This window comes from Triturus cristatus, chromosome 4_1 (assembly GCF_964204655.1).
Source record: "Triturus cristatus chromosome 4_1, aTriCri1.1, whole genome shotgun sequence".
NCBI classification, from domain to species: Eukaryota; Metazoa; Chordata; class Amphibia; order Caudata; family Salamandridae; genus Triturus; species Triturus cristatus.
Window position 1 is genome coordinate 919,188,922 of NC_140585.1, and position 22,599 is coordinate 919,211,520.

At 47.5% G+C, this 22,599-nt stretch overlaps 1 protein-coding gene across 5 annotated transcripts in view; it reads left to right on the plus strand.

Moving 5' to 3' along the window:
• Positions 1 to 22,599, plus strand: part of PPP6R2 (protein phosphatase 6 regulatory subunit 2) — a 913,508-nt gene that overhangs the window by 647,073 nt on the left and 243,836 nt on the right. For all 5 annotated transcript variants that reach the window (XM_085653731.1, XM_085653733.1, XM_085653735.1 and 2 more), the window contains exon 21: positions 2,057 to 2,145. In XM_085653731.1, the coding sequence (XP_085509857.1) occupies positions 2,057 to 2,145 (89 nt within the window). The remainder of the gene's footprint in view (positions 1 to 2,056; positions 2,146 to 22,599) is intronic.

The window sequence follows — 22,599 nt, forward strand, 5'->3', positions numbered from 1 at the left end:
TAAAATCAATGATTTTGAACACATAGAGACATTCTGTTTCTTTGTGAGCTTGATCATGTGGAATCTTGGTGGGTGGTAGTACTGAGTTTTGCTGATTAAAATTCCGATTGACTAGCACATGCAAATTTTCAAATCCCAGCATGTTTGTTCAGGTCTTATCCATCTGACGCCTAGGCTTGTTATACCATTCAGTGAGTGGGATTTAATCTGTGATGCCATAAAACAATTTTAAAGCATGTAGGGATTTAATGAGCACAGCCCTGTAAGTGCTTGGTCCCTTTTTATCCCACTAATTATTACAACTCCAAGGCACTGTCAGCCTGTGGTAGATCAGTACTTTGTCAGACAATCCCTTTTGCACTTCTGTTGGACCAAGACGTACGTCCGTGTGACGTAGAAGCAGGTGGCTTAGTGTAGACTTTCCCATATTGCCATCTAAAAGTCAGTCCTACCTAAATACATAAAAGGGAAGAGAGCAATCAAGCTAAGTCAGTGGTGGTAAATCGGAAATGAAATCTTTTGTTTGAGAGATCTCAGCTGCAGGAACTGGACCACCTGAGCATTTAGAATCAGTCGTAAGCCCTCAAACATGATCCTTTACTGTGGTGAGACCGGTTATGTGGCTGTTAACAATACAGTATGCCATCCTGCTGGAAGTAGATGCTTTTGGGGGAAGTGCCTGCCCTTCTTACAGAGGAGCGTTGGATAGATACAGATTTCTTCAATTGCCTCCTCTTTGGCCACTGTCGGAGAAAGTTGAAGTACTTTGCTCATATAGTGATAAACGGTGTATTAATACAAGTAGAGGGGGTTGTTATGGTATGTAGAGAGGAGTAGTTTCACTGACTTGTTATAACTTTTAAATGTCCGTAATGTTTTTGTGATTGAAGATGATCCAGAGGGTTAGTGCTTGCTTCCAGTTGGTCGTGTTTGGAACATAATGAGATGCTAATTTCTACAGATGTTCTGATCCTTCACCCTAACAGGCCTTATGTATTTTACAACAGACTTTGGACATAATCCATGCATCTGCTTGGAGCCAAAGGGGCACTTCTCATGTTCACTAAGGGAGCACTTCTTGGTTGCCAAATTGGGTTTGGGAACCACAAGATAATTCAGTATTGATTAGGACTCTAGGCTCCTTATTTGCAGCGCAATATTTGGGAGATGCTACTATTTTAACCACACCAGGAACTTAGTGTTGGCGCCATTTATTCATAGATAGACCGCGCTGTCTTTAACTAGTCTGTGGATTTGATTATTCTTTTTAGCTTTGGAAGGGCCAGAATATCCTCTGTATGGTGCTGTAAGTTTCCCAATGTGATAACTCAGACAAAATATGGTGCAGGCAAATAGCACTATTCCGTAAACCGGCTATGTGATGTTACAACCCTCATATTAAATGGAGTCCCTGTTATGATTGCAATGTGTAATGAGATAAAATCCAAGAACAGCAGGCAATACTTGCTCTCTTAGGCACTTGCCATCCCTACTGATGGATTCCCAATTCCTATACTTCTGTCCCTTCCCCGTTTGCTCGTGGGTTATCCCATAAATGGAAAAGTTGACATGCATGCACAGAGCAGTTCACGTGGCTTCTTTGCGTGACCTTTTCCCCCGCTCGTCTGTAAGTTATCCCTTCCAAGATGTTTAGAATCTGGAGTTTTTCAACTTTCATACCAAATCTTTGACCATTCTCTGTCCAAAGTTTCTTCTCATCCCCCATTAAGAAGAATCAGAAGAAAGCCTGAGACTTGTCGGGCAAATTTCATGGAAGCGTACCGAAAAGGCCAGCCTACCCCTCCAATGTAAAAGGATATTAGCATATTCCAGCCCAGCATATTTCTTGCCGTAGCAGTGTTGATAGGCGAGGAGGAAGTTCCATGACAGCCAGACTCGAAAATCTAAAATGACAATGGCGTCTAGTCAGTGAAAAATTTGAAAAACCAATCAGTGCAATATTTTGTAGTTGAAGGACATTGCATGTTATGAATCTTCTGCGAGTCTTAGTGCATTGTTTGGGCGTGCTATCACATGGAACTCTTCTCTTTTTCAGCTCTGAGTCTGGCCCTCGGTGCAGTTCTCCTGTTGATACAGAAAGTAGTGATTCCGAGACATCTCCTAAGCAAATTCAGGACAAGACCTGTAAGTATGAGCAATGAGAAACAAGATAGCCGCATTGGTTGAATTGATGGGAGGGATGGGGCACAGCTAGGTGAAGCACAGATGGCTTTTTAAAATTTGCAATAGTTTTAGGATCTCTGATAAACCTGACTTGGTTTGTTTCATGCATCGTCTAGGTTTTCGATTGTACTCTGAGCTAGTGAAGTTCTTCAGTTTGTTTTCTCAGCCAGTATGTTAAAATAAAATGCGAGTCTTCACTGGATTGTCAGTCAATTAATTTATTTGATCACCTCGTAGAAAAACCAGCTAGTGTGTTTTGTTTCTTATCAAACGAACTCTTCAAGGCTGTAATAAGTATCATACTAAAAACCGATATATCTATACAATTAAAAGCATCTACCCTCACTCTAGTACATTTAGAGTTAACAAAATGTGTCATATGACCACATAGATTGAAGTAAACAATACTATATTGATTATTACCATGCCCCACATGTGCAGCCCTCTGGAAAGAAACATGTCATTTTTGCGTTATACCAAAATATCCAAATGACTATACAAGATTACAAATATGCCGCCCTTGCTGCGTTCCTCATACAATATATTTTTTAGATTAGTCCAACCATTTTTCAATAATTTTTTTCATATAGTATATCTAAACATCTTTACATGTTGAGAAGGCTGTTATTGCCTACCTTTATTGTCACTCATACTTTGCATCATCAGTGACCTGAAGTTTAGCCAAATCGGTGGGTAGCTAGATATAATAAATTACAGCTTTGCAGCTTGAAATCGCTTCTAGATTCACATGCTTTGCACAATCCCGCCAAATAGTGGTTGAGTCCGAAAGCGTCTTTGTTTTCTTAACACTGAGGGGCATATTAGCAACAACCGGCGATAATTATCGCTTAGCGCTAGGATAATTATCGCCGAATTTGATCCCTGAGATAGTGTGCTATTAGCAACGCTTATCTCAAAAGCGATAAAATTCCAGGCGCAAGCTTCCAATTGCGCTATTATCGCTGGAAATAGTGCGATAATCGCACAACGTTTGGCGATAGCTTGCTGATAGGGCAGGGTAGACTCAGCCATGATATCCACCTTCCATTGGATATCGTGAAGTCAAACTAAAAGCAGGCGTAAGGAAAGTAGCGATAACCAAGGATAGCGCTACTTTTCTTATCGCTAGGCTTCTTAGCGTGCCCATTGATAATTGGAGAAATGTCGGTTAGCGACATTTCTCCAGTTATTTTGAGCTGGAACGCCCACTTTGCATCTCATTAGAGATGCAAAGGTGGGCATTACGGTAAAGGGCACTAAGGCAAGGATTCACGCCATAGCGTGACCTTGCTGATATAGCGATAAAATTATCGCCACTTTTCGGCTAAAAACGGCGGCCATAATTTTTTATCGCCGCCTTGTTGATATGCCCCGAAGTTTGTTGATTTGAGTCCGCATGAGTGGAGCCCCTGTATGACGCCGCCGTAAGTGTGTCAACCATATTAGATGGGTTTTTCGCCCATTGGGTACAGAGGTTCATCGGAGAGCTCTCAATTTTATTCGACAAAGGTCGTTGAGAAGCCCTCCAAGAACTCCGGAGAGCAGTCAAGGAAGTAACCGGGGTTGGCTCTCGATACAGGTTTTCTTTTTTTTTTTGTCACGGGAGCGAAAGCGCCCTAGCTGTCTGTATGTTTTGCCTCCCACAAGACTATACTTCAGAGGCCTGCGCACAATGCGCAAACTCTGAAACACAGAGATGAGATCCTTCAAGCACATTGAACAAATACAGATATAGCGGGCCTATCGGAGTTAGAAAGGAAGAGAAATTGCTCTGTTGATGAATGAGATGGGTTTCTCTAATGACATTGAAGCAAAGCAAGCTCAAGGAGAACACCAAGACATCTGCCTTGAGGATATTTGCGAGGTCGAAGATCAAAGTAGGCAAAAGACTCAAAACCCACAGTGTCGCATGCCAGAAAGCCACCGGAGGTGTCCAAAGAAAAGACATCCATGATAGCACCCAATACTCTGAAGCGCTGGTCTTTGAATAAAACGAAGACCTATTCAAAATCAAGCCTTCATTGCCGAGAAAACACGCAGTCGAAAGAGCACACAAAACTTTCGGTGGATGATTGAGAGCTGAAAGGGAAAAGGAGGGACGTGCACCCTCAAAGGAAAAGGTCTAAGCGGAGCATAACACCTACGATTTTGTTGCGGTTCAGAGAAAGAGTAGGGCAGAGATCAAGAACTTGTTAAAAAAGAAAACATTGTTTGAGATAACCCTGAAAGATCTGAAAGAGGCAAGGCCATTAGGGGGTTAAAAGCCTAAGCAACATCATCTAGTGTTAGAATTGGAAGGCACACTTGACGTAGCTCAAGGCACATTTGATGTAGCTCAAGGCCCAGGCACACTAGACGTAGCTCAAGGCCCACTAGACGTAGCTCAAGGCCCACTAGACGTAGCTCAAGGCCCACTTGACGTAGCTCAAGGCCCACTTGACGTAGCTCAAGGCCCACTTGACGTAGCTCAAGGCCCACTTGGCGTAGCTCAAGGCCCACTTGGCGTAGCTCAAGGCCCACTTGGCGTAGCTCAAGGCCCACTTGGCGTAGCTCAAGGCCCACTTGGCGTAGCTCAAGGCCCACTTGGCGTAGCTCAAGGCCCACTTGGCGTAGCTCAAGGCCCACTTGGCGTAGCTCAAGGCCCACTTGGCGTAGCTCAAGGCACACTTGACGTAGCTCAAGGCCCAGGCACACTTGACGTAGCTCAAGGCCCAGGCACACTTGACGTAGCTCAAGGCCCAGGCACACTTGACGTAGCTCAAGGCCCAGGCACACTTGACGTAGCTCAAGGCCCAGGCACACTTGACGTAGCTCAAGGCCCAGGCACACTTGACGTAGCTCAAGGCCCAGGCACACTTGACGTAGCTCAAGGCCCAGGCACACTTGACGTAGCTCAAGGCCCAGGCACACTTGACGTAGCTCAAGGCCCAGGCACACTTGACGTAGCTCAAGGCCCAGGCACACTTGACGTAGCTCAAGGCCCAGGCACACTTGACGTAGCTCAAGGCCCAGGCACACTTGACGTAGCTCAAGGCCCAGGCACACTTGACGTAGCTCAAGGCCCAGGCACACTTGACGTAGCTCAAGGCCCAGGCACACTTGGGGTAGCGCATGGCACATTTGGAGTAGCGCATGGCACACTTGGGGTAGTATAAGAAAGTGGCTCTGTATATACTGCACTAAAGTAAGGTTCAGTGTGCATAGATTCCACAGTCCCCAGAGGTTTGACAGAGGTTAAAGTTGGATATAACCTTACTCTCTAAAGTGGTAGCTTGGTCGAGCAGTAAGGCAGTATCAGAGGACAGTGTAAAGCATTTGTTGTACACTCAGTCAGCAAATGGTCTCACACACTCAATAACTGAACTCTAGGCCAATTGTTTTGTATATAAAAATGTTCGAGGCATGTGGGCTGCTGAATTCATATCTGTGCATAGATCGCCGCCTAGTGTTGGGTCCGGATGTTTGCACGTTGTTGTCCTGGAAGAGTCTTCGAAGTATCCTGGGATAGGTGACTCCTCCCCTGGACTACAGTGCGCATGGGCATCCTCTCCATCCTCAGATTGTTTTTTTCCGCCATTAGGTTCGGATGTGCTATCTTGACTCAAGTTAGGAAAATCTTTTGTCAGGCCAAAAGGCCTTTAGTTCGCGTCGGTACTGTTCTCGATCGGTATCGATAGTATTTTTGTTAGTTTACTAACTTCCAGAACAAACTTTCGCATCTTACCCGACCGTCGATTCGACATCAACGATGGAATCGAGAACACCATTCAAGAGGTGTCCGGTATTCAATGCGAAATATCCCCACGTCGACGTCCATCCGGTGTGCAACAAATGCCTTTCACCGGATCACGACGAATCTACATGCATGGCCAGTGCCAGATTTCGATCCAAGAGACCGAAGAAGTGGAGAACCTACCCTCCAGTCCCGTTTCCGAACATGACTCCGGATCGGAAGACGTTGACGGAACACTCTTTCGCAGAGATGAAGACGACACCGAGGTAGGAGACTACAATGAGGCCTTAGGGGCCGAAGAGAGTAGCTCCGGTGACGAGCAAGGCCTACCCGTTCAGACTGAAGAAAGCCCAGTGCAGCAGTCTATGGCTCTGGTCGAGGGATCGCCTTCGGGCCTTACCCAAGACCTATCCCGCAGTTCTTCGGCCCCGCCCTCGGGCCCGGCCTCGGACATTCAGCGGCAGCCATTAATGCCCAAAACGGCTGGTTTCCCTTCTTCAAAACCGAAACCGAAAGCTGTATTGGTTCAATTGAAACCGAAACCGAAAGTGGCGCTGGTCGGATCGAGGCCCTCTACACCTTCGACGCCAGCAAAACACATCGGCACCGAGCGCACCAAACGAGACTTCGGTGCCGAACTCGAAGCGGCCGACGTCGGAGTCGACATGAGGAAGAAGGCCTTCGGTACCATCAAACCTGCTCGGCTCCCGGCACCGACGCAATCGACTCCGTCCCCAAAGGTCAAACAGCCTGCTGCGTCTCACACCGCTTCCACGGCGACACCAAAGCCACACTCATCGAAGAAGTTGACGGCCATTCCCGCCCCTCGACTCGATGACCCACCGGCGCCTAAAAAATCCACGACCGCCTCAACAGAACCGGTCGGTGCAAAAGACTCGAGGGCGCTCCAGACGCGACCCATTGCTGCGCAAAGCACCAAAAAGAAAATGGTCCTCCAGGACACGTCGGGCTCCGAACCAATTAAAGCTCCAGCAGCCTCTTCGACACCAGCCAACATTACTTTTGGCCTGCCACCATCCACGGCCCCGAAAATGTTCCAAATCAGGACACGGGTGACCCATACCACAATCACGCCTGCCGAACGCTCTGCGGAGACGTCTCCATCGCATCTAATCGACGCCGACACCGGCGGGATGATTATCCACAAACGGAAAATAACTTCGGAGCCGGCTTTGGACTCCTTCAGGATTCCACTTAAAAGAAAGCTGCCTGTGGCTACAGAACCAGTTCTTTACGAACCTTTCCACTCACCCTACCAGGATCCGCAATCCTTCTCTCCCACACACTCCGACACGGATGCGTTGGTGGACTACATGGGTGACCAAGTCCCCTACCCCGGAGACATGGACCCTGACGGCCAACAGGACCCTGATCAAACTTGGGATGACCCTGTGGACCCAGGTGCACCTATGGATGCACAAGACCCGCAACTCTATGGAGCAAAAACATCTCCCACAGAGGACACGGCAGCGTTCAACGCTCTAATTGAACGTGCTGCGGCCAATCATGGGGTGCAACTTCACTCGGACACCGTCGAGGACGACTTTCTTATGGATACTTTTGCATCCTCAGAAAGGAATATAAAAACTCTACCCATGTTGAAGGGTGTCCTCAAACCAGCAAAGGACATCTTCAAGGAACCCACCAGGGCAAGAGTGATAAACCCCAGGATCGACAAAAAATACAGATCAGCGCCTGGGGACCCTACTTACATCAGAGGCCAATTACCTCTGGATTCCATTGTCGTTGCGAATGCTCGCAAGAGGGCACACTCCCAAACAACAGGTGACGCTCCTCCCCCGGACAAAGAGTCCAAGGTGTTAGAGACCTCTGGCAAACGGGTTGCCGCCCAGGCAGCCAACATATGGCGCATTGCCAATACTCAAGCACTCCTCACTCACTACGATAGAGCGCACTACGACACATTAGAGCAACTAATCCAACATCTCCCTGACCAATTCAGAGAAGGTGCAGAGATCCTCATCAGGGAGGGACAGCTCCTCACAAACGCATCCATCAAGTGCGCACTGGATGCCGCAGACACAGCTGCCAGGGCCATAAACACTAGCGTCATGCTGCGACGACATGCCTGGTTACGAATCTCCGGATTCAAACCTGAGGTGCAAAACAACATACTCAACCAGCCAGTCAACCCCGACTATTTATTCGGCCCGGAGGTTGACACCACCCTAGAGAAAATAAAGAAGGACACGGACACTGCAAAGTCCATGGGGGCTCTCCAGACTCAGTCCTTTCGGAGCGGCTCCTTTCGTCGCCCCGGAAATAGAGGGGCAGGTAGAGGTTAGGGGTCACAGCAAACATACAACAAGGGCAATACACAAACCACCTACGATAAAAACACCCAGGGTGGATATCGTGGCTCCAGTACAAAGGGCAGAGGACGCGGCTACGGCAACACCAGGTCCTCCCCCAAGAACAAGCAGTGACGCCCTCTCCCTTCCTCCCGACCACATAACACCTGTCGGGGGAAGGCTACAAAGGTTCCTGTCCACGTGGAACTCCATCACCACGGACAGGTGGGTCAAAGATATTGTCAAATACGGTTACTGTCTAGAACTAACCTCCACTCCACCCACAATACCTCCAAAAAACCGTCCTATGTCCTCAGAGCACTTAACGCTCTTACAGCACGAGGTGCAAAGTATGCTTCTAAAAGGCGCAATAGAGGTCGTACCCGTCCACGAGCAAGGTACGGGGGTGTACTCCCTGTACTTTTTAATACCGAAGAAGGACGGGTCACTCAGACCTATATTAGACCTGAGACCCCTAAACAGATACATTCTTTCCGAGCATTTTCACATGCTCACTCTCCAGCAAGTCCTCCCGCTGCTCAAGCAGGGAGACTTTCTAGCCACACTGGACCTCAAGGATGCGTATTTCCACATACCCATTCACCCATCACACAAAAAAAACCTCAGGTTCACTGTTCAAGGGCAGCACTACCAATTCAAAGTCCTTCCCTTCGGCGTGACAACAGCACCAAGGGTGTTTACAAAGTGCCTAGCTACCGTGGCAGCACATCTACGGAGGCAGCACATACACGTCTACCCTTACCTGGACGACTGGCTCGTTCAAGCGAAGTCAGCCCAGCAATGTGCCAGCCACATGTCCCGCACCATTCACCTCCTTCACAGTCTGGGGTTCTCACTAAATTACCCAAAATCCCATCTACAGCCCGCACACGTACAACAGTACCTAGGTGCGACTATAGACACTCTGGCGGCCACAGCTCAGCCAAATTTGGTGAGAATCAACAGCATGCAATTGCTGATTTCAAAGTTCAAACCACAACACTCCCTTCCCGCGCGAGTGTTCATGCAGTTGATAGGCATGATGGCCTCCTGCATCTTCATAGTCCCCCACGCGAGACTACATATGCGCCCGCTTCAGGAGTGCTTAGCACGTCAGTGGAATCAGGCTCAAGGACAGTTGAAGGACCTAGTGTTGGTGAGCGGTCGGGCATACAACTCTCTGCATTGGTGGAATCCACAAAACCTTTGCAAGGGCCGACCGTTCCAAGAGCCTGTCCCACAGATAATACTGACGGCGGACGCGTCTCTCCAGAGATGGGGAGCTCATGTACTCCATTACACAGTGCAGGGACTATGGACACAACAACAAAAGAAGATGCACATCAACCTTCTAGAGCTGATGGCAATCTTCCTCGCTATGAAAGCTTTCAAAGTACACTTGTGCAACAAAGTCGTGTTGATCCGGACGGACAACATGACTGCCATGTACTACATACAGAAGCAGGGAGGAACACACTCTCCACAGTTGTCTCATCTGGCTCAGAGCATGTGGAAGTGGGCCATTCAAAGGAACATGTTCCTCATGGCAGAACACCTCCCCGGCAAGGACAACCAGATGGCGGATCTGCTCAGCAGACACAGCCACCAGATGCACGAGTGGGAGTTGCACCCATCAGTACTCCAACCGTACTTCCAGCAGTGGGGTCATCCAGAGATAGACCTATTCGCGACAAGCGAAAACGCAAAATGCCAAAGCTTTGCCGCCAGGTTCCCACATCCGCAGTCGCAGGGCAATGCGATATGGATGAACTGGTCCGGCAGATTTGCGTACGCTTTTCCCCCAGCACCACTGATACCGCTGGTGGCACGCAAACTGCGTCAACACTCACTGGCGCTCGTCCTGGTTGCTCCAACGTGGGCACGCCAACCGTGGTACACCACCTTTCTCGAACTTTCCGTGGTGCCGCATCAAAGGCTGCGGATCAAACCCGAGCATTTAACGCAGAACCATGGAGAGATTCAGCACCCAGATCCGCAACAGCTGAACCTGGCAATCTGGCTCCTGAAGTCCTAGAGTTTGGCTACCTCAACCTGCCACCTGACTGTATGGACATCATTAAGGAGGCCAGGCGACCCACTACCAGAGCTTGCTATGCAGCCAAATGGAAGAGGTTTGTCATTTATTGCAATAATAATGACATTAACCCGCTAGATGCATCCATCCAAAACATTATTTGTTACCTATTACACCTATACCGATGCAATCTGGCGTACACCTCTATACGTGTCCATTTGACCGCAATATCAGCCTATCTGCAGACCAGGCAGCACCTCTCTCTATTCAGAGTGCCTGCCATCAAAGCATTCTTGGAAGGACTCAAACGAGTCATTCCACCAAGCCACCAACCGGCTCCGATGTAGAACCTCAACTTGGTCCTCACACGCCTGATGGGTCCACCCTTTGAACCTCTACACTCATGCGAGATTCAATTCCTTACCTGGAAAGTAGCTTTCCTAATAGCGATCACTTCTTTGAGAAGAGTTAGTGAACTCCAGGCACTAACCGTTCAAGAGCCATTTATACAGGTTCACGCCAACAGGGTCGTACTACGTACCAACCCCAAATTCATGCCAAAGGTGGTATCGCAGTTCCACATGAATCAAACATTGAACTGCCCGTTTTCTTCCAAAACCCACAAACTGTCGCAGAAAGGGCACTCCATACACTAGATGTCAAAAGGGCCCTCATGTATTATATCGACAGGACCAAACCCTTTAGGAAAACACAACAACTTTTCGTTGCCTTTGCCCCACACCACAAAGGTAACGCTATCTCCAAAGCAGGAATAGCCAGATGGATCGTTAAATGTATTCAAATTTGCTATCAAAAGGCTAAACGCACTTTAACGATTCCCCCACGAGCCCACTCAACACGTAAGTTAGGGGCCTCAATGGCTTTCCTAGGAAACATTCCTTTGCATGACATATGTAGAGCAGCCACCTGGTCCACTACACATACATTTACCAAACACTATTGTGTAGATGTGCAATCAAAACAGCAGGCAGCTGTAGGACAGGCTGTTCTCAAAACTCTTTTTCAGACCGCTGCAGCTGGCACTGGTAGCCGCCGCTAATAAGAGGGCACTGCTATATATTCTATGCACAGATATGAATTCAGCAGCCCACATGCCTCGAACTGAATATGCTACTTACCAGTATGCATCTGTTCTTGGCATGTAGGGCTGCTGACATTCATATCGCCCTCCCTCCTCCCCGGCGCCTGTAGCAGCTGCAGCTCTCAGAATTACTGTAAGCATGGTCATCACTTTCTATATCTACTCCATCACTGCCACAATGGCGAAAAACAATCTGAGGATGGAGAGGATGCCCATGCGCACTGTAGTCCAGGGGAGGAGTCACCTATCCCAGGATACTTCGAGGACTCTTCCAGGACAACAACGTGCAAACATCCGGACCCAACACTAGGCGGCGATCTATGCACAGATATGAATGTCAGCAGCCCTACATGCCAAGAACAGATGCATACTGGTAAGTAGCATATTCAATATAGTTGTTTTATTTTAGAAACACAAGTAGTTATCAAAGTGCTTTCTCAGAATGAGATGCTTTAGTTAAATACTTTCAGTAAGAAATAGAATTTTAAATGCAATAGTTGCAGTTGTTGCAATAGGCAACACAAGTTAAACACAATTATAACATTGAGCTCAATGGGAATTTTGAAGTAAACACAATATCAATTACTTTGCATAGGTTTTTCTTACTCTGGGCTGGATTCAGCCCTGGTGCATCTCCTGTAAACAGTTGAAAGAAATAGTTTTTGTTGCATAGGCGATTTTTAAGGAATATTTGTATGTTTCAAAAATCGACAGAAGAATTTCTGGCAAAAACCAGGCAATGTTATCCTATGGAGGAAAGTTTGGTTATCGGTTAATCACAGATGTAATTGCTTTGCAGGGTCAGTGCTGGGCACAAAGTTCCAGCACTGGGGTCTCTCCTGATAACAGGTGAGTATTTTAGTTTTCGTTGATCGGGTGATTTTTAGTGAATATTTCAAGTTTAAAAACTCGACACTTAGAAGAAATTCCAAGTGAAACCAAGTCAATGTTACGTATAGAGAAAAAGTGAGTTATTGGCTTTCAGGTAAGTACTGGACTGGCAGAGTTAAGGTTCTGGGCATAGACTCGGGTGTCTCCCAGGGTCAGGTAGGTACAGTTGTTACACCCTCCGCGGCACAGGGGCAGCCGGGTGCACAGAGTGTAGGCCCAATGTTAGCCTTTGGTTAGTGGCTGGTTGCAGGCAGGCCACGCGGCTGTGGGAGCTGAGCTCCTGGTCACTTACACAGGGCAAGTGGGGAAGAGAGATAGGATAGATGTTGCACTTCCAGGGGCACTCGGGCGGCTGGGTGCAGGGTGCTTTGGAGCCATCGGGCGCTCAGTGTATTTCAATGGAGAGGCTGCAAGACGAACAAAGGCTAGGCTGCAAGCTCGGGGACAAAGATTCTTCAGGAGCGACCACCACTTCGAGAGCTAAGTTTGGGAGCTGTAGGTTAGGTAGACACCCCGGAGTTGGGCACAGGGGGCCACCGGATGCAGGGGTGTCTTTTGGCGTTGGGAAATCTTACCCTCAGCTGGTTGGGGGGGGGGTCCCTGTTTTGAGGCTGCAGGTGTCGTCAGGAGCGTCGAGGTGGGTCCTTGGGTGCTGTATTCTGGGTCACAGTTGCCGGGGGGACATCCTTGTGGTCTTTGTTCACTCAGGCACAGGCCAGGCTCGGTCGTGTGCAGAGTGTGCTGGATTTGCGGTTCCTGGCTTGGCACCAGGGGTCGTTGCTTGTTTGAGCAGAACCACTGCTCATGGGAGTCCCAGTCTTTTTAGAGGAGCAAGGCAGTCGGGTCCTCCGGGGTTTTCGAGGTTGCTGACCACTGGAGACGCCGGGATTTAGCAGGAGCAGGTTCGAGGGTCGACAGGCCTGTACGGCTAGGGCCAAGTTGGTTGATGTCGTCCTCTTGTAAGCAGCTGCACGGTAGGTCTTATTTCTTCTTGGTAGTTTCGGAGTTGGGAGGAAGGAACGTTCAGGGTGCCCCTAAATACTAAATTTAGGGGCATTGCAGTTAGGTGAAGGTCAGGGACCAATGGGTCTTTTCCCTGGGGTGGGTACACCCCCTATCCTGCCACTCTCCAGTGGGAGGGGGGCAGGAGCCTAGTCCTGAGTGGGTAGGGCTCCCCATCCCCAAGATGGCGAGAGCCCGGAGTTGTGCTTCACCTCGCCTCCCCCATGTGAGGGGTGGGGTTGGCAGAGGCTGGCACTCCCCCTTTCCTTACTTGGGTTTTCCCGCCGATCTTCCCGCCAGAGTGGGGGTCAGAACCGGTGGGGGCCTAGCACCTCGCCCAGGATGTGCATTGTTGCAGACCCACGAGAGCGGTTGGCTCTCTACCCAGGGGTCCAGCAACATGTCTGCTGGGTCGTAGCCTAGGCAGCCTCTCAGTCAGGACGCTGGTTGTTGGTTAGGTTCAGGGGGGCATCTCTAAGATGCCCTCTGTCATGCATTTTACATTAAATCCCACACTGGCATCAGTGTGGGTGTAATGTGCTGAGAAGTTTGATATCAAACTTCTCAGTCGTCAGTGCAGCCATCATGGTTCTGTGGAGTTTGTGATGACGATCGCCCAGCACCATATACTCTTAATGGCAGCACTGCACTTACAGTGCCCAGGAATGGACCTGGGTACTGTAGGGGTACAGGCCTCATGCACCTGTACCCACACCACTGGCATAGGGCTCCCAGCTAGAGGGGTGACTGAGGTATGCCAGGGCAGTGTGTTTGTGGGCATGTTGCACAGGAATGTGTGCCATGTCGACTCTGGTTCTGCACCAAGACACTCAGCCTGCAAAGGCAGTGTGTGTGTGTGTGTGTGTGTGTCAGGGTACAGGGCCTCTAAGGGTGGCACAATAAGTGCTGCAGACCTTGGGGGCCTTCTCTGGTCACAGGGCCCTGGGTACCTAGGGTACCATTTACCAGGGGATGATGTGGCCAGAGATGCCAATTGGGTTTAGGCTTCAATGCAGTTTTGGGGAAGGAAAACAGGCCCTGGGCACCTGATTGGCAGGAGCCCAGGGCACACTCAGTCAAAGTACATCAGCAATTCAGCAAAAAGTGGGGGCATACCATGCAAGAAAGATGGCACTTTCTCACAGGTAGCGCATGACACACTTGACTTGGCTCATGACACCGACATTAGGGAGAAGAGTGTATTTTTGTGACTAAGTAGAGTTCAACAACCTCACAGGAAGAAACTTTGTGACAAGATGTTGAGGCGGACTCGCCTTAGAATGAAGTTGAACTACACCCCTCAAGGCCATCCCCCCAGATTACTTATCCACTCACCACTCTGTTGTAATAACCGCAGCCGACGCCTTTGGGGTCGAGAAGTAGGTGGAGAAAGGAGACAAGTGTTTCCCCTCGGCCTACTATACAAGAAGAATCAATTTCTCCCAATGCTTGCCCACATAGTTTAACAAGACAAGAAGGTTATGTGAAAACCGACAATGGCAAAAGCAGTCACCCCGCACGCCGAGTAAAAATATAGAGCTTCCACCCAGGATTCAAAGTACATCCAGAGGCAAGTCCAGCCAGACTCACTAATTAAGTCTATAGCAAGGAAAAGTGCCATGTCCCCTGCATCCATGTGGCCCCCATCAGATAAATAAAATGAGACTGGAGGCTGTTGGAAAGAAAATGGAGAGAGCCGCAGTACACAGTGGTGGATTGCTAACTCCAACGGCCTTCTAAACTGTATGGCCACCAATACTGGGAGGACATGGAAGACCTGATGTCACGTCTCCCAGAAGAATACCATAAAAGGGCAAAACGTGTCATTGAGGAGAAAAAACATTGCATACTCCTGCCTGAAATCGGCACTCAACCCTGCAGATACAAGAAGAAACAGCTGGCCACGAGAAAGATCATGAGGAGGTATGCATGGTTGCACCTCTCGGGGTTTTTCAGCCAACTATGTAAGAAGAATCCATTCCTCCTGATACTTGCCAGCATAGTTCAACAAGGCAAGGCAGTTATCTCAAAGTTGGCGATGACAAAAGTAATCACCCCACACATAGAGAAAAAATACAGTACTTCCACCCAAAACTAAAGTACATCCATGGTCACGTTGAGCCAGAATCACTAATTGTGTCTACAGCAAGGAAGAGGGCTGGTCCACTGCATCCATGTGGCTCCACCAGATAATGAAAATGAGAGGCTGGAGGGTGTTGGAAAGAAAATAGAGAGAGTGGTTGCCACACAATGGCAGATTGCAAACTGTAATGCCCTACTAAACTGGTATGCCCATCAATACTGGGAGTACATGGAAGACCTGATGTTGCATCTCCCAGAAGGGAAAAACACATTGCAAACTCCTGTCTGAAATCAGAGCTCAGCCCTGCAGATACTGCAAGCAGACAGCTTGCCACGAGGATGGTCAGGAGAAGACCTGCATGGTTGTGCATCTAAGGTTTTAAGCCTGAAGTACAGTCCAATATTATTGTCATGGCCTTAACTGGGAACCGGCTCTTTGAGCCAGGGGTAGGCCAAACTCGGGAAGAAATGAAAAAGGCAAATGAAACCGCAAAAGCAATTGGAGGCTTCCAAGCGTAAAGATCTAAATTTGAAAGGGTGAACCTTCCATAGAGAATAGGCCAGAGGAGGCATAGCGTTGGCACACAAGGTAAAAAACAACCAGGGTCTAGCCATTTCTCAGGTCCTATAGGATGGCACCAGTAGCAATCAAAGACATTGTTTTTAATGAGCGCTAATCCTAAAGGCAGAAACTCTAGGGGAATGGACTCGAACTCTTCGAAGTGACTCGGGCCGCCCCCTCCAAACACTAGTAGGGGGGAGAGTACAGGGCTTCCCAGAAAACTGGCAAGTCATTTCCACAGACAAGTGGGTTGTAAATATTCTATATTATGGTTACCATCAACAAGGCCTACAAAAAAACGATGGATTTAGGCCCATATCTCTGTAGTGGGGTGAATGTATGACATTGTTCTGCATTCTGTCCATCAATTGCTATTTTTGTATTTGTCACCCCGAGTGGGATGGGTATGCCCAGACGTGTGGGTCCCATGCTCTCCATGCCACTGGAGTCAAGCTAGCCTGACTGATGAGGGGTGAAACCCCGAAACCGGTACTAGTGTGCTTGTTTCCAGTCCAGGGAGGACCTGGCCTGGCAGTTCGGGTTGGACTGTTCCCATAGGGAGCAGGGTCAAGACTGATTTTCATATGGCTGGGTTCAAACTGGAATGGCATGGGGAGCAAAAAAACGATGGATTTAGGCACAGATGTCTGTACTTGGGTGAATGTATGACATTATTCTGCAATCTGTCCATCAATTGTTCTTCTTTTTGCAATAGCAATCAAAGGCAATGTTTTGAATCAGAGGTAAACCTAGAGGCGGAAACTGACTCAAGCTCTTCCAAGTGACTCTGGCAGCTCTCCCCCCAAACACCAGTAGGGGGAGAGTACAGGGCTTCCCAGAACACTGGCAAGCCATTTCCACAGACAAGTGGGTTGTAGATATTCTATATTATGGTTACCACCAACAAGACCTGCAAATCGCCAATGCTGCAAAAAGGACACGTTGCAAGTCCTGGAAACCGAGGTGACAGAACTGTTATTGAAAAACACAGTTTAGGGGGTGCCAGGTGTATACTCTGTTCACATCCTAGTTCCAAAGCAATACCTCACCATGCACCCTATTCTAGATTTGAGCTTGGTAAATAAATGCATGAAGACAAAAGTTTCAAATCACATTACGGTATATTATCCTGGTGCTAAACAAGGGGGACCACCTGGCGACAGTACTCCTCAAGGATGCTTGTTTCCACATCCCCATACCCACAAACAGTATCTAAGATTTGTAAGGAAAGGGGAGCATTTCCAGTTCTAGGTACTTCCATACAGAATAAAGTCCACACCAAGGCACCAGAAAGAATGCGACTGTGACCTCACCAGAGTAATAAAGCACCCCTGCATGCACACTGATATCCGTTGCCTTTTGTCTGTGCCATTGACATAGTTACAGAGCTGGCTCTGCTCAGATTTTGACACATTTTCACTTGCCGATTTTTCATCTTCTAAAGCATTTTGTAGTGCAGCGTAGGGATATCACCCCAAAATCGTTAATGTTTTTATACCTGCAGCTACTGTGGTTGACAAATGCCCATCGCAGATCTGCACAACATCTGTCTTTGGCGCCTGCTGTCGTACCATACATGAAATTGTGAGTCATGCAAGAGCATGCATCCTAAAAACCATCAAAGAAAGAAAATCCAAACTATTCATGGCTCCTTTTTGGGACGGTCAAAAAAACAAGAGAAAATCATATCCCAGGGCGAAGCTGCCAGAGTTGCTGCTGTCGAAGTTCTCCTACTGAAAACCCAAGAGGAAGCGATGCGACAATTCAGAGCAATGCGACAATTCAGAGCAATACCACCTCTTTAAGAGGTAAGTCACCAAGGCACTTTACTTTGCCTCAGAACTCCTCGTCCGAGTCAGAATTGGTACTTCTTTCCTCAAAGGACCTGGTGTCTACGTTTCCTTCAGACCCGACGCCAGGCCCTGGACCTTAAACACCTGTCACCTGGGTCTCAATCCTACTAGACCTATCCTGAGAGTCCTGCTCCTGCAACAGACCTGTCTCTCTTTTTAAATGCCATGTTCGACTTTTTCATGGTCCTCTCTGGTGTGCCTTCAGGCCTATGGGCTTAACATTTGAATCAACAGCGGCGAGATTTACCCTGGCTCCTTTTCCTCCCTTTCTCTCCTATTTCTCTGGCACTGATGCCGAATATGACTTTAGCTCCAGCTCTTCGGCCAATGTCATCCTCTCTTACTATTCAGACAGGGTCATCACCATTGGTGCTGAGCCGTCTTTTGCCAGCGCCGCCTCCACTGGCACAACCCCTCCGACTCTGACTTGAGCTTCTTTCTCATTAATTATGATCCTTTAACATTAATGTTCATAGATCCACACGAGAAGCAGAACATCTAATCAAGGCAGGTAATTTTTTGGGGTGGAGGGTATTCTGACCTTCTAGAGCACTCCAACTAGACATAGCTTATGAAGATGGTCACTCTGTGACAATGGACACAGACTTTGCCAGTCTCGGATGTTGATATCCCGGACACCATCTCTGAGCTGGAGTTATATTCTCCCATGGCCCTACCTCCAGCAGAAAATCACCTCTTATCATATGTAAGAAGGCAGAAGTTCTAGAGCTCCCCCTCCCTTTCGCAGAGACTAAGGGTCTGATTTAGATCTTGTCGGACGGGTTACTCCGTCACAACGGTGACAGATATCAAGTCTACCAAAGTAGAAATCCCTCACGGTATAACGGGATATTCGTAGCATGTGTTGGCTGCAGACACACATGCTGTGCATACTCCTGGCATCTAGTGTTGGGACCGGACTCTGCAAGTTGTTTTTCCTTGAGGAAGTTTTATGATCGGCTTTGTGCATCTTCTCTCCTCCCCCTCGAGGCATTGCTCATATCGAACACTTTGTTTCTTAGAAAGATTTTTCCGCCATCGGATTCTGACAGACTGCATCATAGCTCTGCAGAATTCGATGCCACACAGCCTACGGGAAAAACAACGAAGATGGACTACAAACCGGCAAAGACTTCCCAGCATCCAAACAACAATCGACCGTCGAGAATGATTGTCTCCGGTGATGGAGACAAAGAAAGAACTATTCTGACTGTGCCCTCGATGTGGAGCCAAAAATGCCCACTCCGACATACACGATGTATGTAATTTGTGCTTGTTTACGGAGCAAAAGGAAGAAAAGCGTACCGCCTCTGCATTGTTCAAGACTAAGAAAACTCTTCCGGACACGACAAGAACGACGCCTCGCACACACTATGGAGCATTCAGCTGGGGCAGAATTCCGTCACGATAGTGACGCAGACAGCGAGGCCAGTGCTCCGACAGGAGGCAGAATGCTTATAGCCTGCCATCCGATATGTCGTCAGGGGACGAACATGCTCTGGTACATCTTGCGTTGCCGACCACTGTCTCTGGACCAAAGACGAAGACAGTGCTATGTATCGCGAGTACTGTTATCCCCATACAAAGAAAATACTACGCTCACCACTGCCACTACCCCACCATGGTGCATCACAACCTGCAGGTTCAGGCCGACACCGTGACCAAGCCTCGGATCCGAGAATGGACGAGAGTATTCTTGATCCTGATCGGACGGCCAGGCCACAACAATGGGTCCGTTCCAGCACGCTGCCGGCACCCAAAAGTAGATCAGCACCGACCAAGCCTTTGACACAAACATTTGCACAGAAGAGTCAAAGAAACAGACATCGTTACAGAAAAAATGCTTGGAATTGAGCAGAACTGAACCGAAACATACTTCGGAAGCGAGGGCTGAAAAACATCACGGACACTCTTCTAAACAGAAGAAAATCTATGGCTAGGGGGTTTCAAAACCACAGACTGTTTAAGATATACCACCAGCACCAAAGAAACAGAAAACATATACTACCAATCCCACTCCCCACTCAAGGTTCATCAGTGTGGTGGTACACTCCAAATAGATTAGCAGGGAGATCCTTCAAGCATCCAATCCCGCAGATAACAATCGCAACCAATGCATCACTTCAAGGACATTGTGGTTCAGAGACACTGGACAGCACAACAACAGGTTCTACATATCAACATGTTAGAACTACTGGCCTTTGCAATGGCTCTCAAAGTGTTCCTCATAAACTTAGCCGGGAAAACCATCCTTCTGCACACAGACAATATGACTTCAATGTATTACATTCAGAAACAGGGGGGACACTATCCCAATTGGCACAAAAGATATGGAAATGGGCGAACAGTCATAACATTCACCTCCTATCACAATACATACCAGGGGAGGACAACACAGTTGTGGACCTCCTCAGCAGGACACACCAGCAGGTTTTCGAGTGGGAAATGCACAACAAATTATTACAAACATTGTTTCAACTGTGGCAAACCCCCACAATAGACCTGTTCGCAACAAAAGAAAATGAAAAATAAGCTTTGCATCCAGACATTCACACTCACAATCCAGGGGCAATGCTGTATGGATGAATTGGTCAGAGATTATTCAGTGTGCTTTTCCTCCTTCTCCCACTCATACAGTCTGTGGTCCGGAAACTCAGACAGACTTCAGTTACTTTAATTCTGATCGCACCCACCTGGGCTTGTCAACCATGGTACACAATATTATTGGATCTCTCCCTACAACCTCACGAGAAGCTACCCAATTACCCATATCTTCTCGCATACAGCAAGGGCAGTGTGAAACATCCCAACCCTCAAAAGCTGTCTTGCAATCTGGCTCCTGAGGTCATAGAATTTGGATACCTCACTCTGCCTGAGGAATGTATGACTATTTTCAAAGAAGCAAGAAGAAGGCCTACCACAAGGGCTTGCTATGCTGCAAAATGGAAGCTTTGTGCACTACTGTACAGCACAGCACATTTACCCATCTTCCCCAACAGAACAACAACTAATGTTACCTGTTACTGTTACATTTACAAAAATAACAGTTGGCATTACACCTTAATATGCCTACATTTAGCAGCTATTGCAGCATATTTACAAAACAGGAAACACCAGTCACTTTTCCGCATTCCTGTAACCAAAGCCTTCATGGAAGGATTAAAAAGTAATTCCACCGCGTACACCTCCAATACCAGCATGGAATCTAAACATTTTTCTTAACATGGCTTATGGGGCCACCATTTGAGCCACTACATAATTTCCAACTGCAATTCTTACCATGGAAAGTAGCTTTCCTCGTAGTGATGACATACTTATGAAGGCTCAGCGAAATACATGCACTCACAATCGAAGAACCTTACTTACAAGTGTTCTCAGACAAAGTGCATTTGCGCACTAACCCTAAATTTTTACTCAAGGTCATTTCTCCTTTCCATTTAAATAAAATCTTGAGCGCTACTAGGTTTCTTTTCAAAACCACAAACTATCGCAGAACATGCTTTACATACACTAGATGTCAAAAGGGCACTTATGTACTACATGGAGCTCACTAAACCCTGCAGAAAAACAAAACAAGTCTTTGTTTTTCAAATCCAACCAGAGGAAATGCTATATCAAAACCGGTATAGTAAGGTGGATTATTAAATGCATCCAAATATGTTATGCAAAAACAAAAAGGACGCTAACTGTGGCAAGAGCTCATTCAAACAAGAAAAACAGGAACACCCATGGCCTTTTTAGGGAATATCCCTCTAAATGACATTTGCAAAGTGGCAACATGTATAAACCCAAACACTTTCACAAAGCATTATGTGAATGTTCAATCAAGGCAACAGGCTCTATTTGGACAAACAGTCCTTCCAACTTAATTTCAAACAGCACCATCTCATGCCTGAAGCCACTGTGTGGAGTTATACTGCTCTGCAGTCTATTCTTAGCATGTGTATCTGCAGCCACACATGCTGCAAATGAATCATACTTATCCTGTAAGCATCTATTCATAGTGTGTAGTGCTGCAGATTCGCATGCACCCTTCTGCCTCCCCGGCAGGTATTAGATGAAAAATACTTAGACACAGCATGTCTAACAGTGAATGCTTACTGAGCAGACTATACATTCATGGCAAAGGAAATAGAAACTTTCTAAGGAACAAAGCATTTGACATGTGCAGTGCCTCGATTTAGAGGAGAGATGACGCATGACGCTGATTATAAAACTTCCTTGAGGAAAAACAACTTGCAGAGTCAAGGCCCAGCACGAGATGGCAGGAGTATGCATAGCATGTGAATCTGCAGCACTACGCACTACAAATAGATCCTTACAGGATAATTAACACGATCTCTATATTTTGGCAGACAGTATATAAGTCACCATTGTGATGGAGTAACCCGTCCGTCGAGATCTAAATCAGGCCCCAAGTCCAATATGGTAGCAGAAGCCTTGTACCCAAGTTCTCAGTCATCAGAAACTTTATTCCCTTTCTACAGGCTCTAAATGAACCTCTACACACACCCTGAGGGAAAGTCTGGTTCTTCAGATATATTGATCCTCTAAGCAGTCCTATGCAGTATTTCCTACCGCCACCACCACCACCGCAGATGTGGAATCTAAAAATATCAATTAGTTTCCTAAAAGGTCATTTTTAGCTAAGAGTATGGTACTTAAGTCTCCCAATGATACATGCCTACTGAGCCAATACGTCCATGACATATGGGACTTGGCACAATTGGTCATTCCAATCCTACCCAACCATCTTTAATTGCACTTCAGAGCTAGTGAGAGATGGACAAGTGGCTGTCCAATAAGGTACTGGATCTGGCCT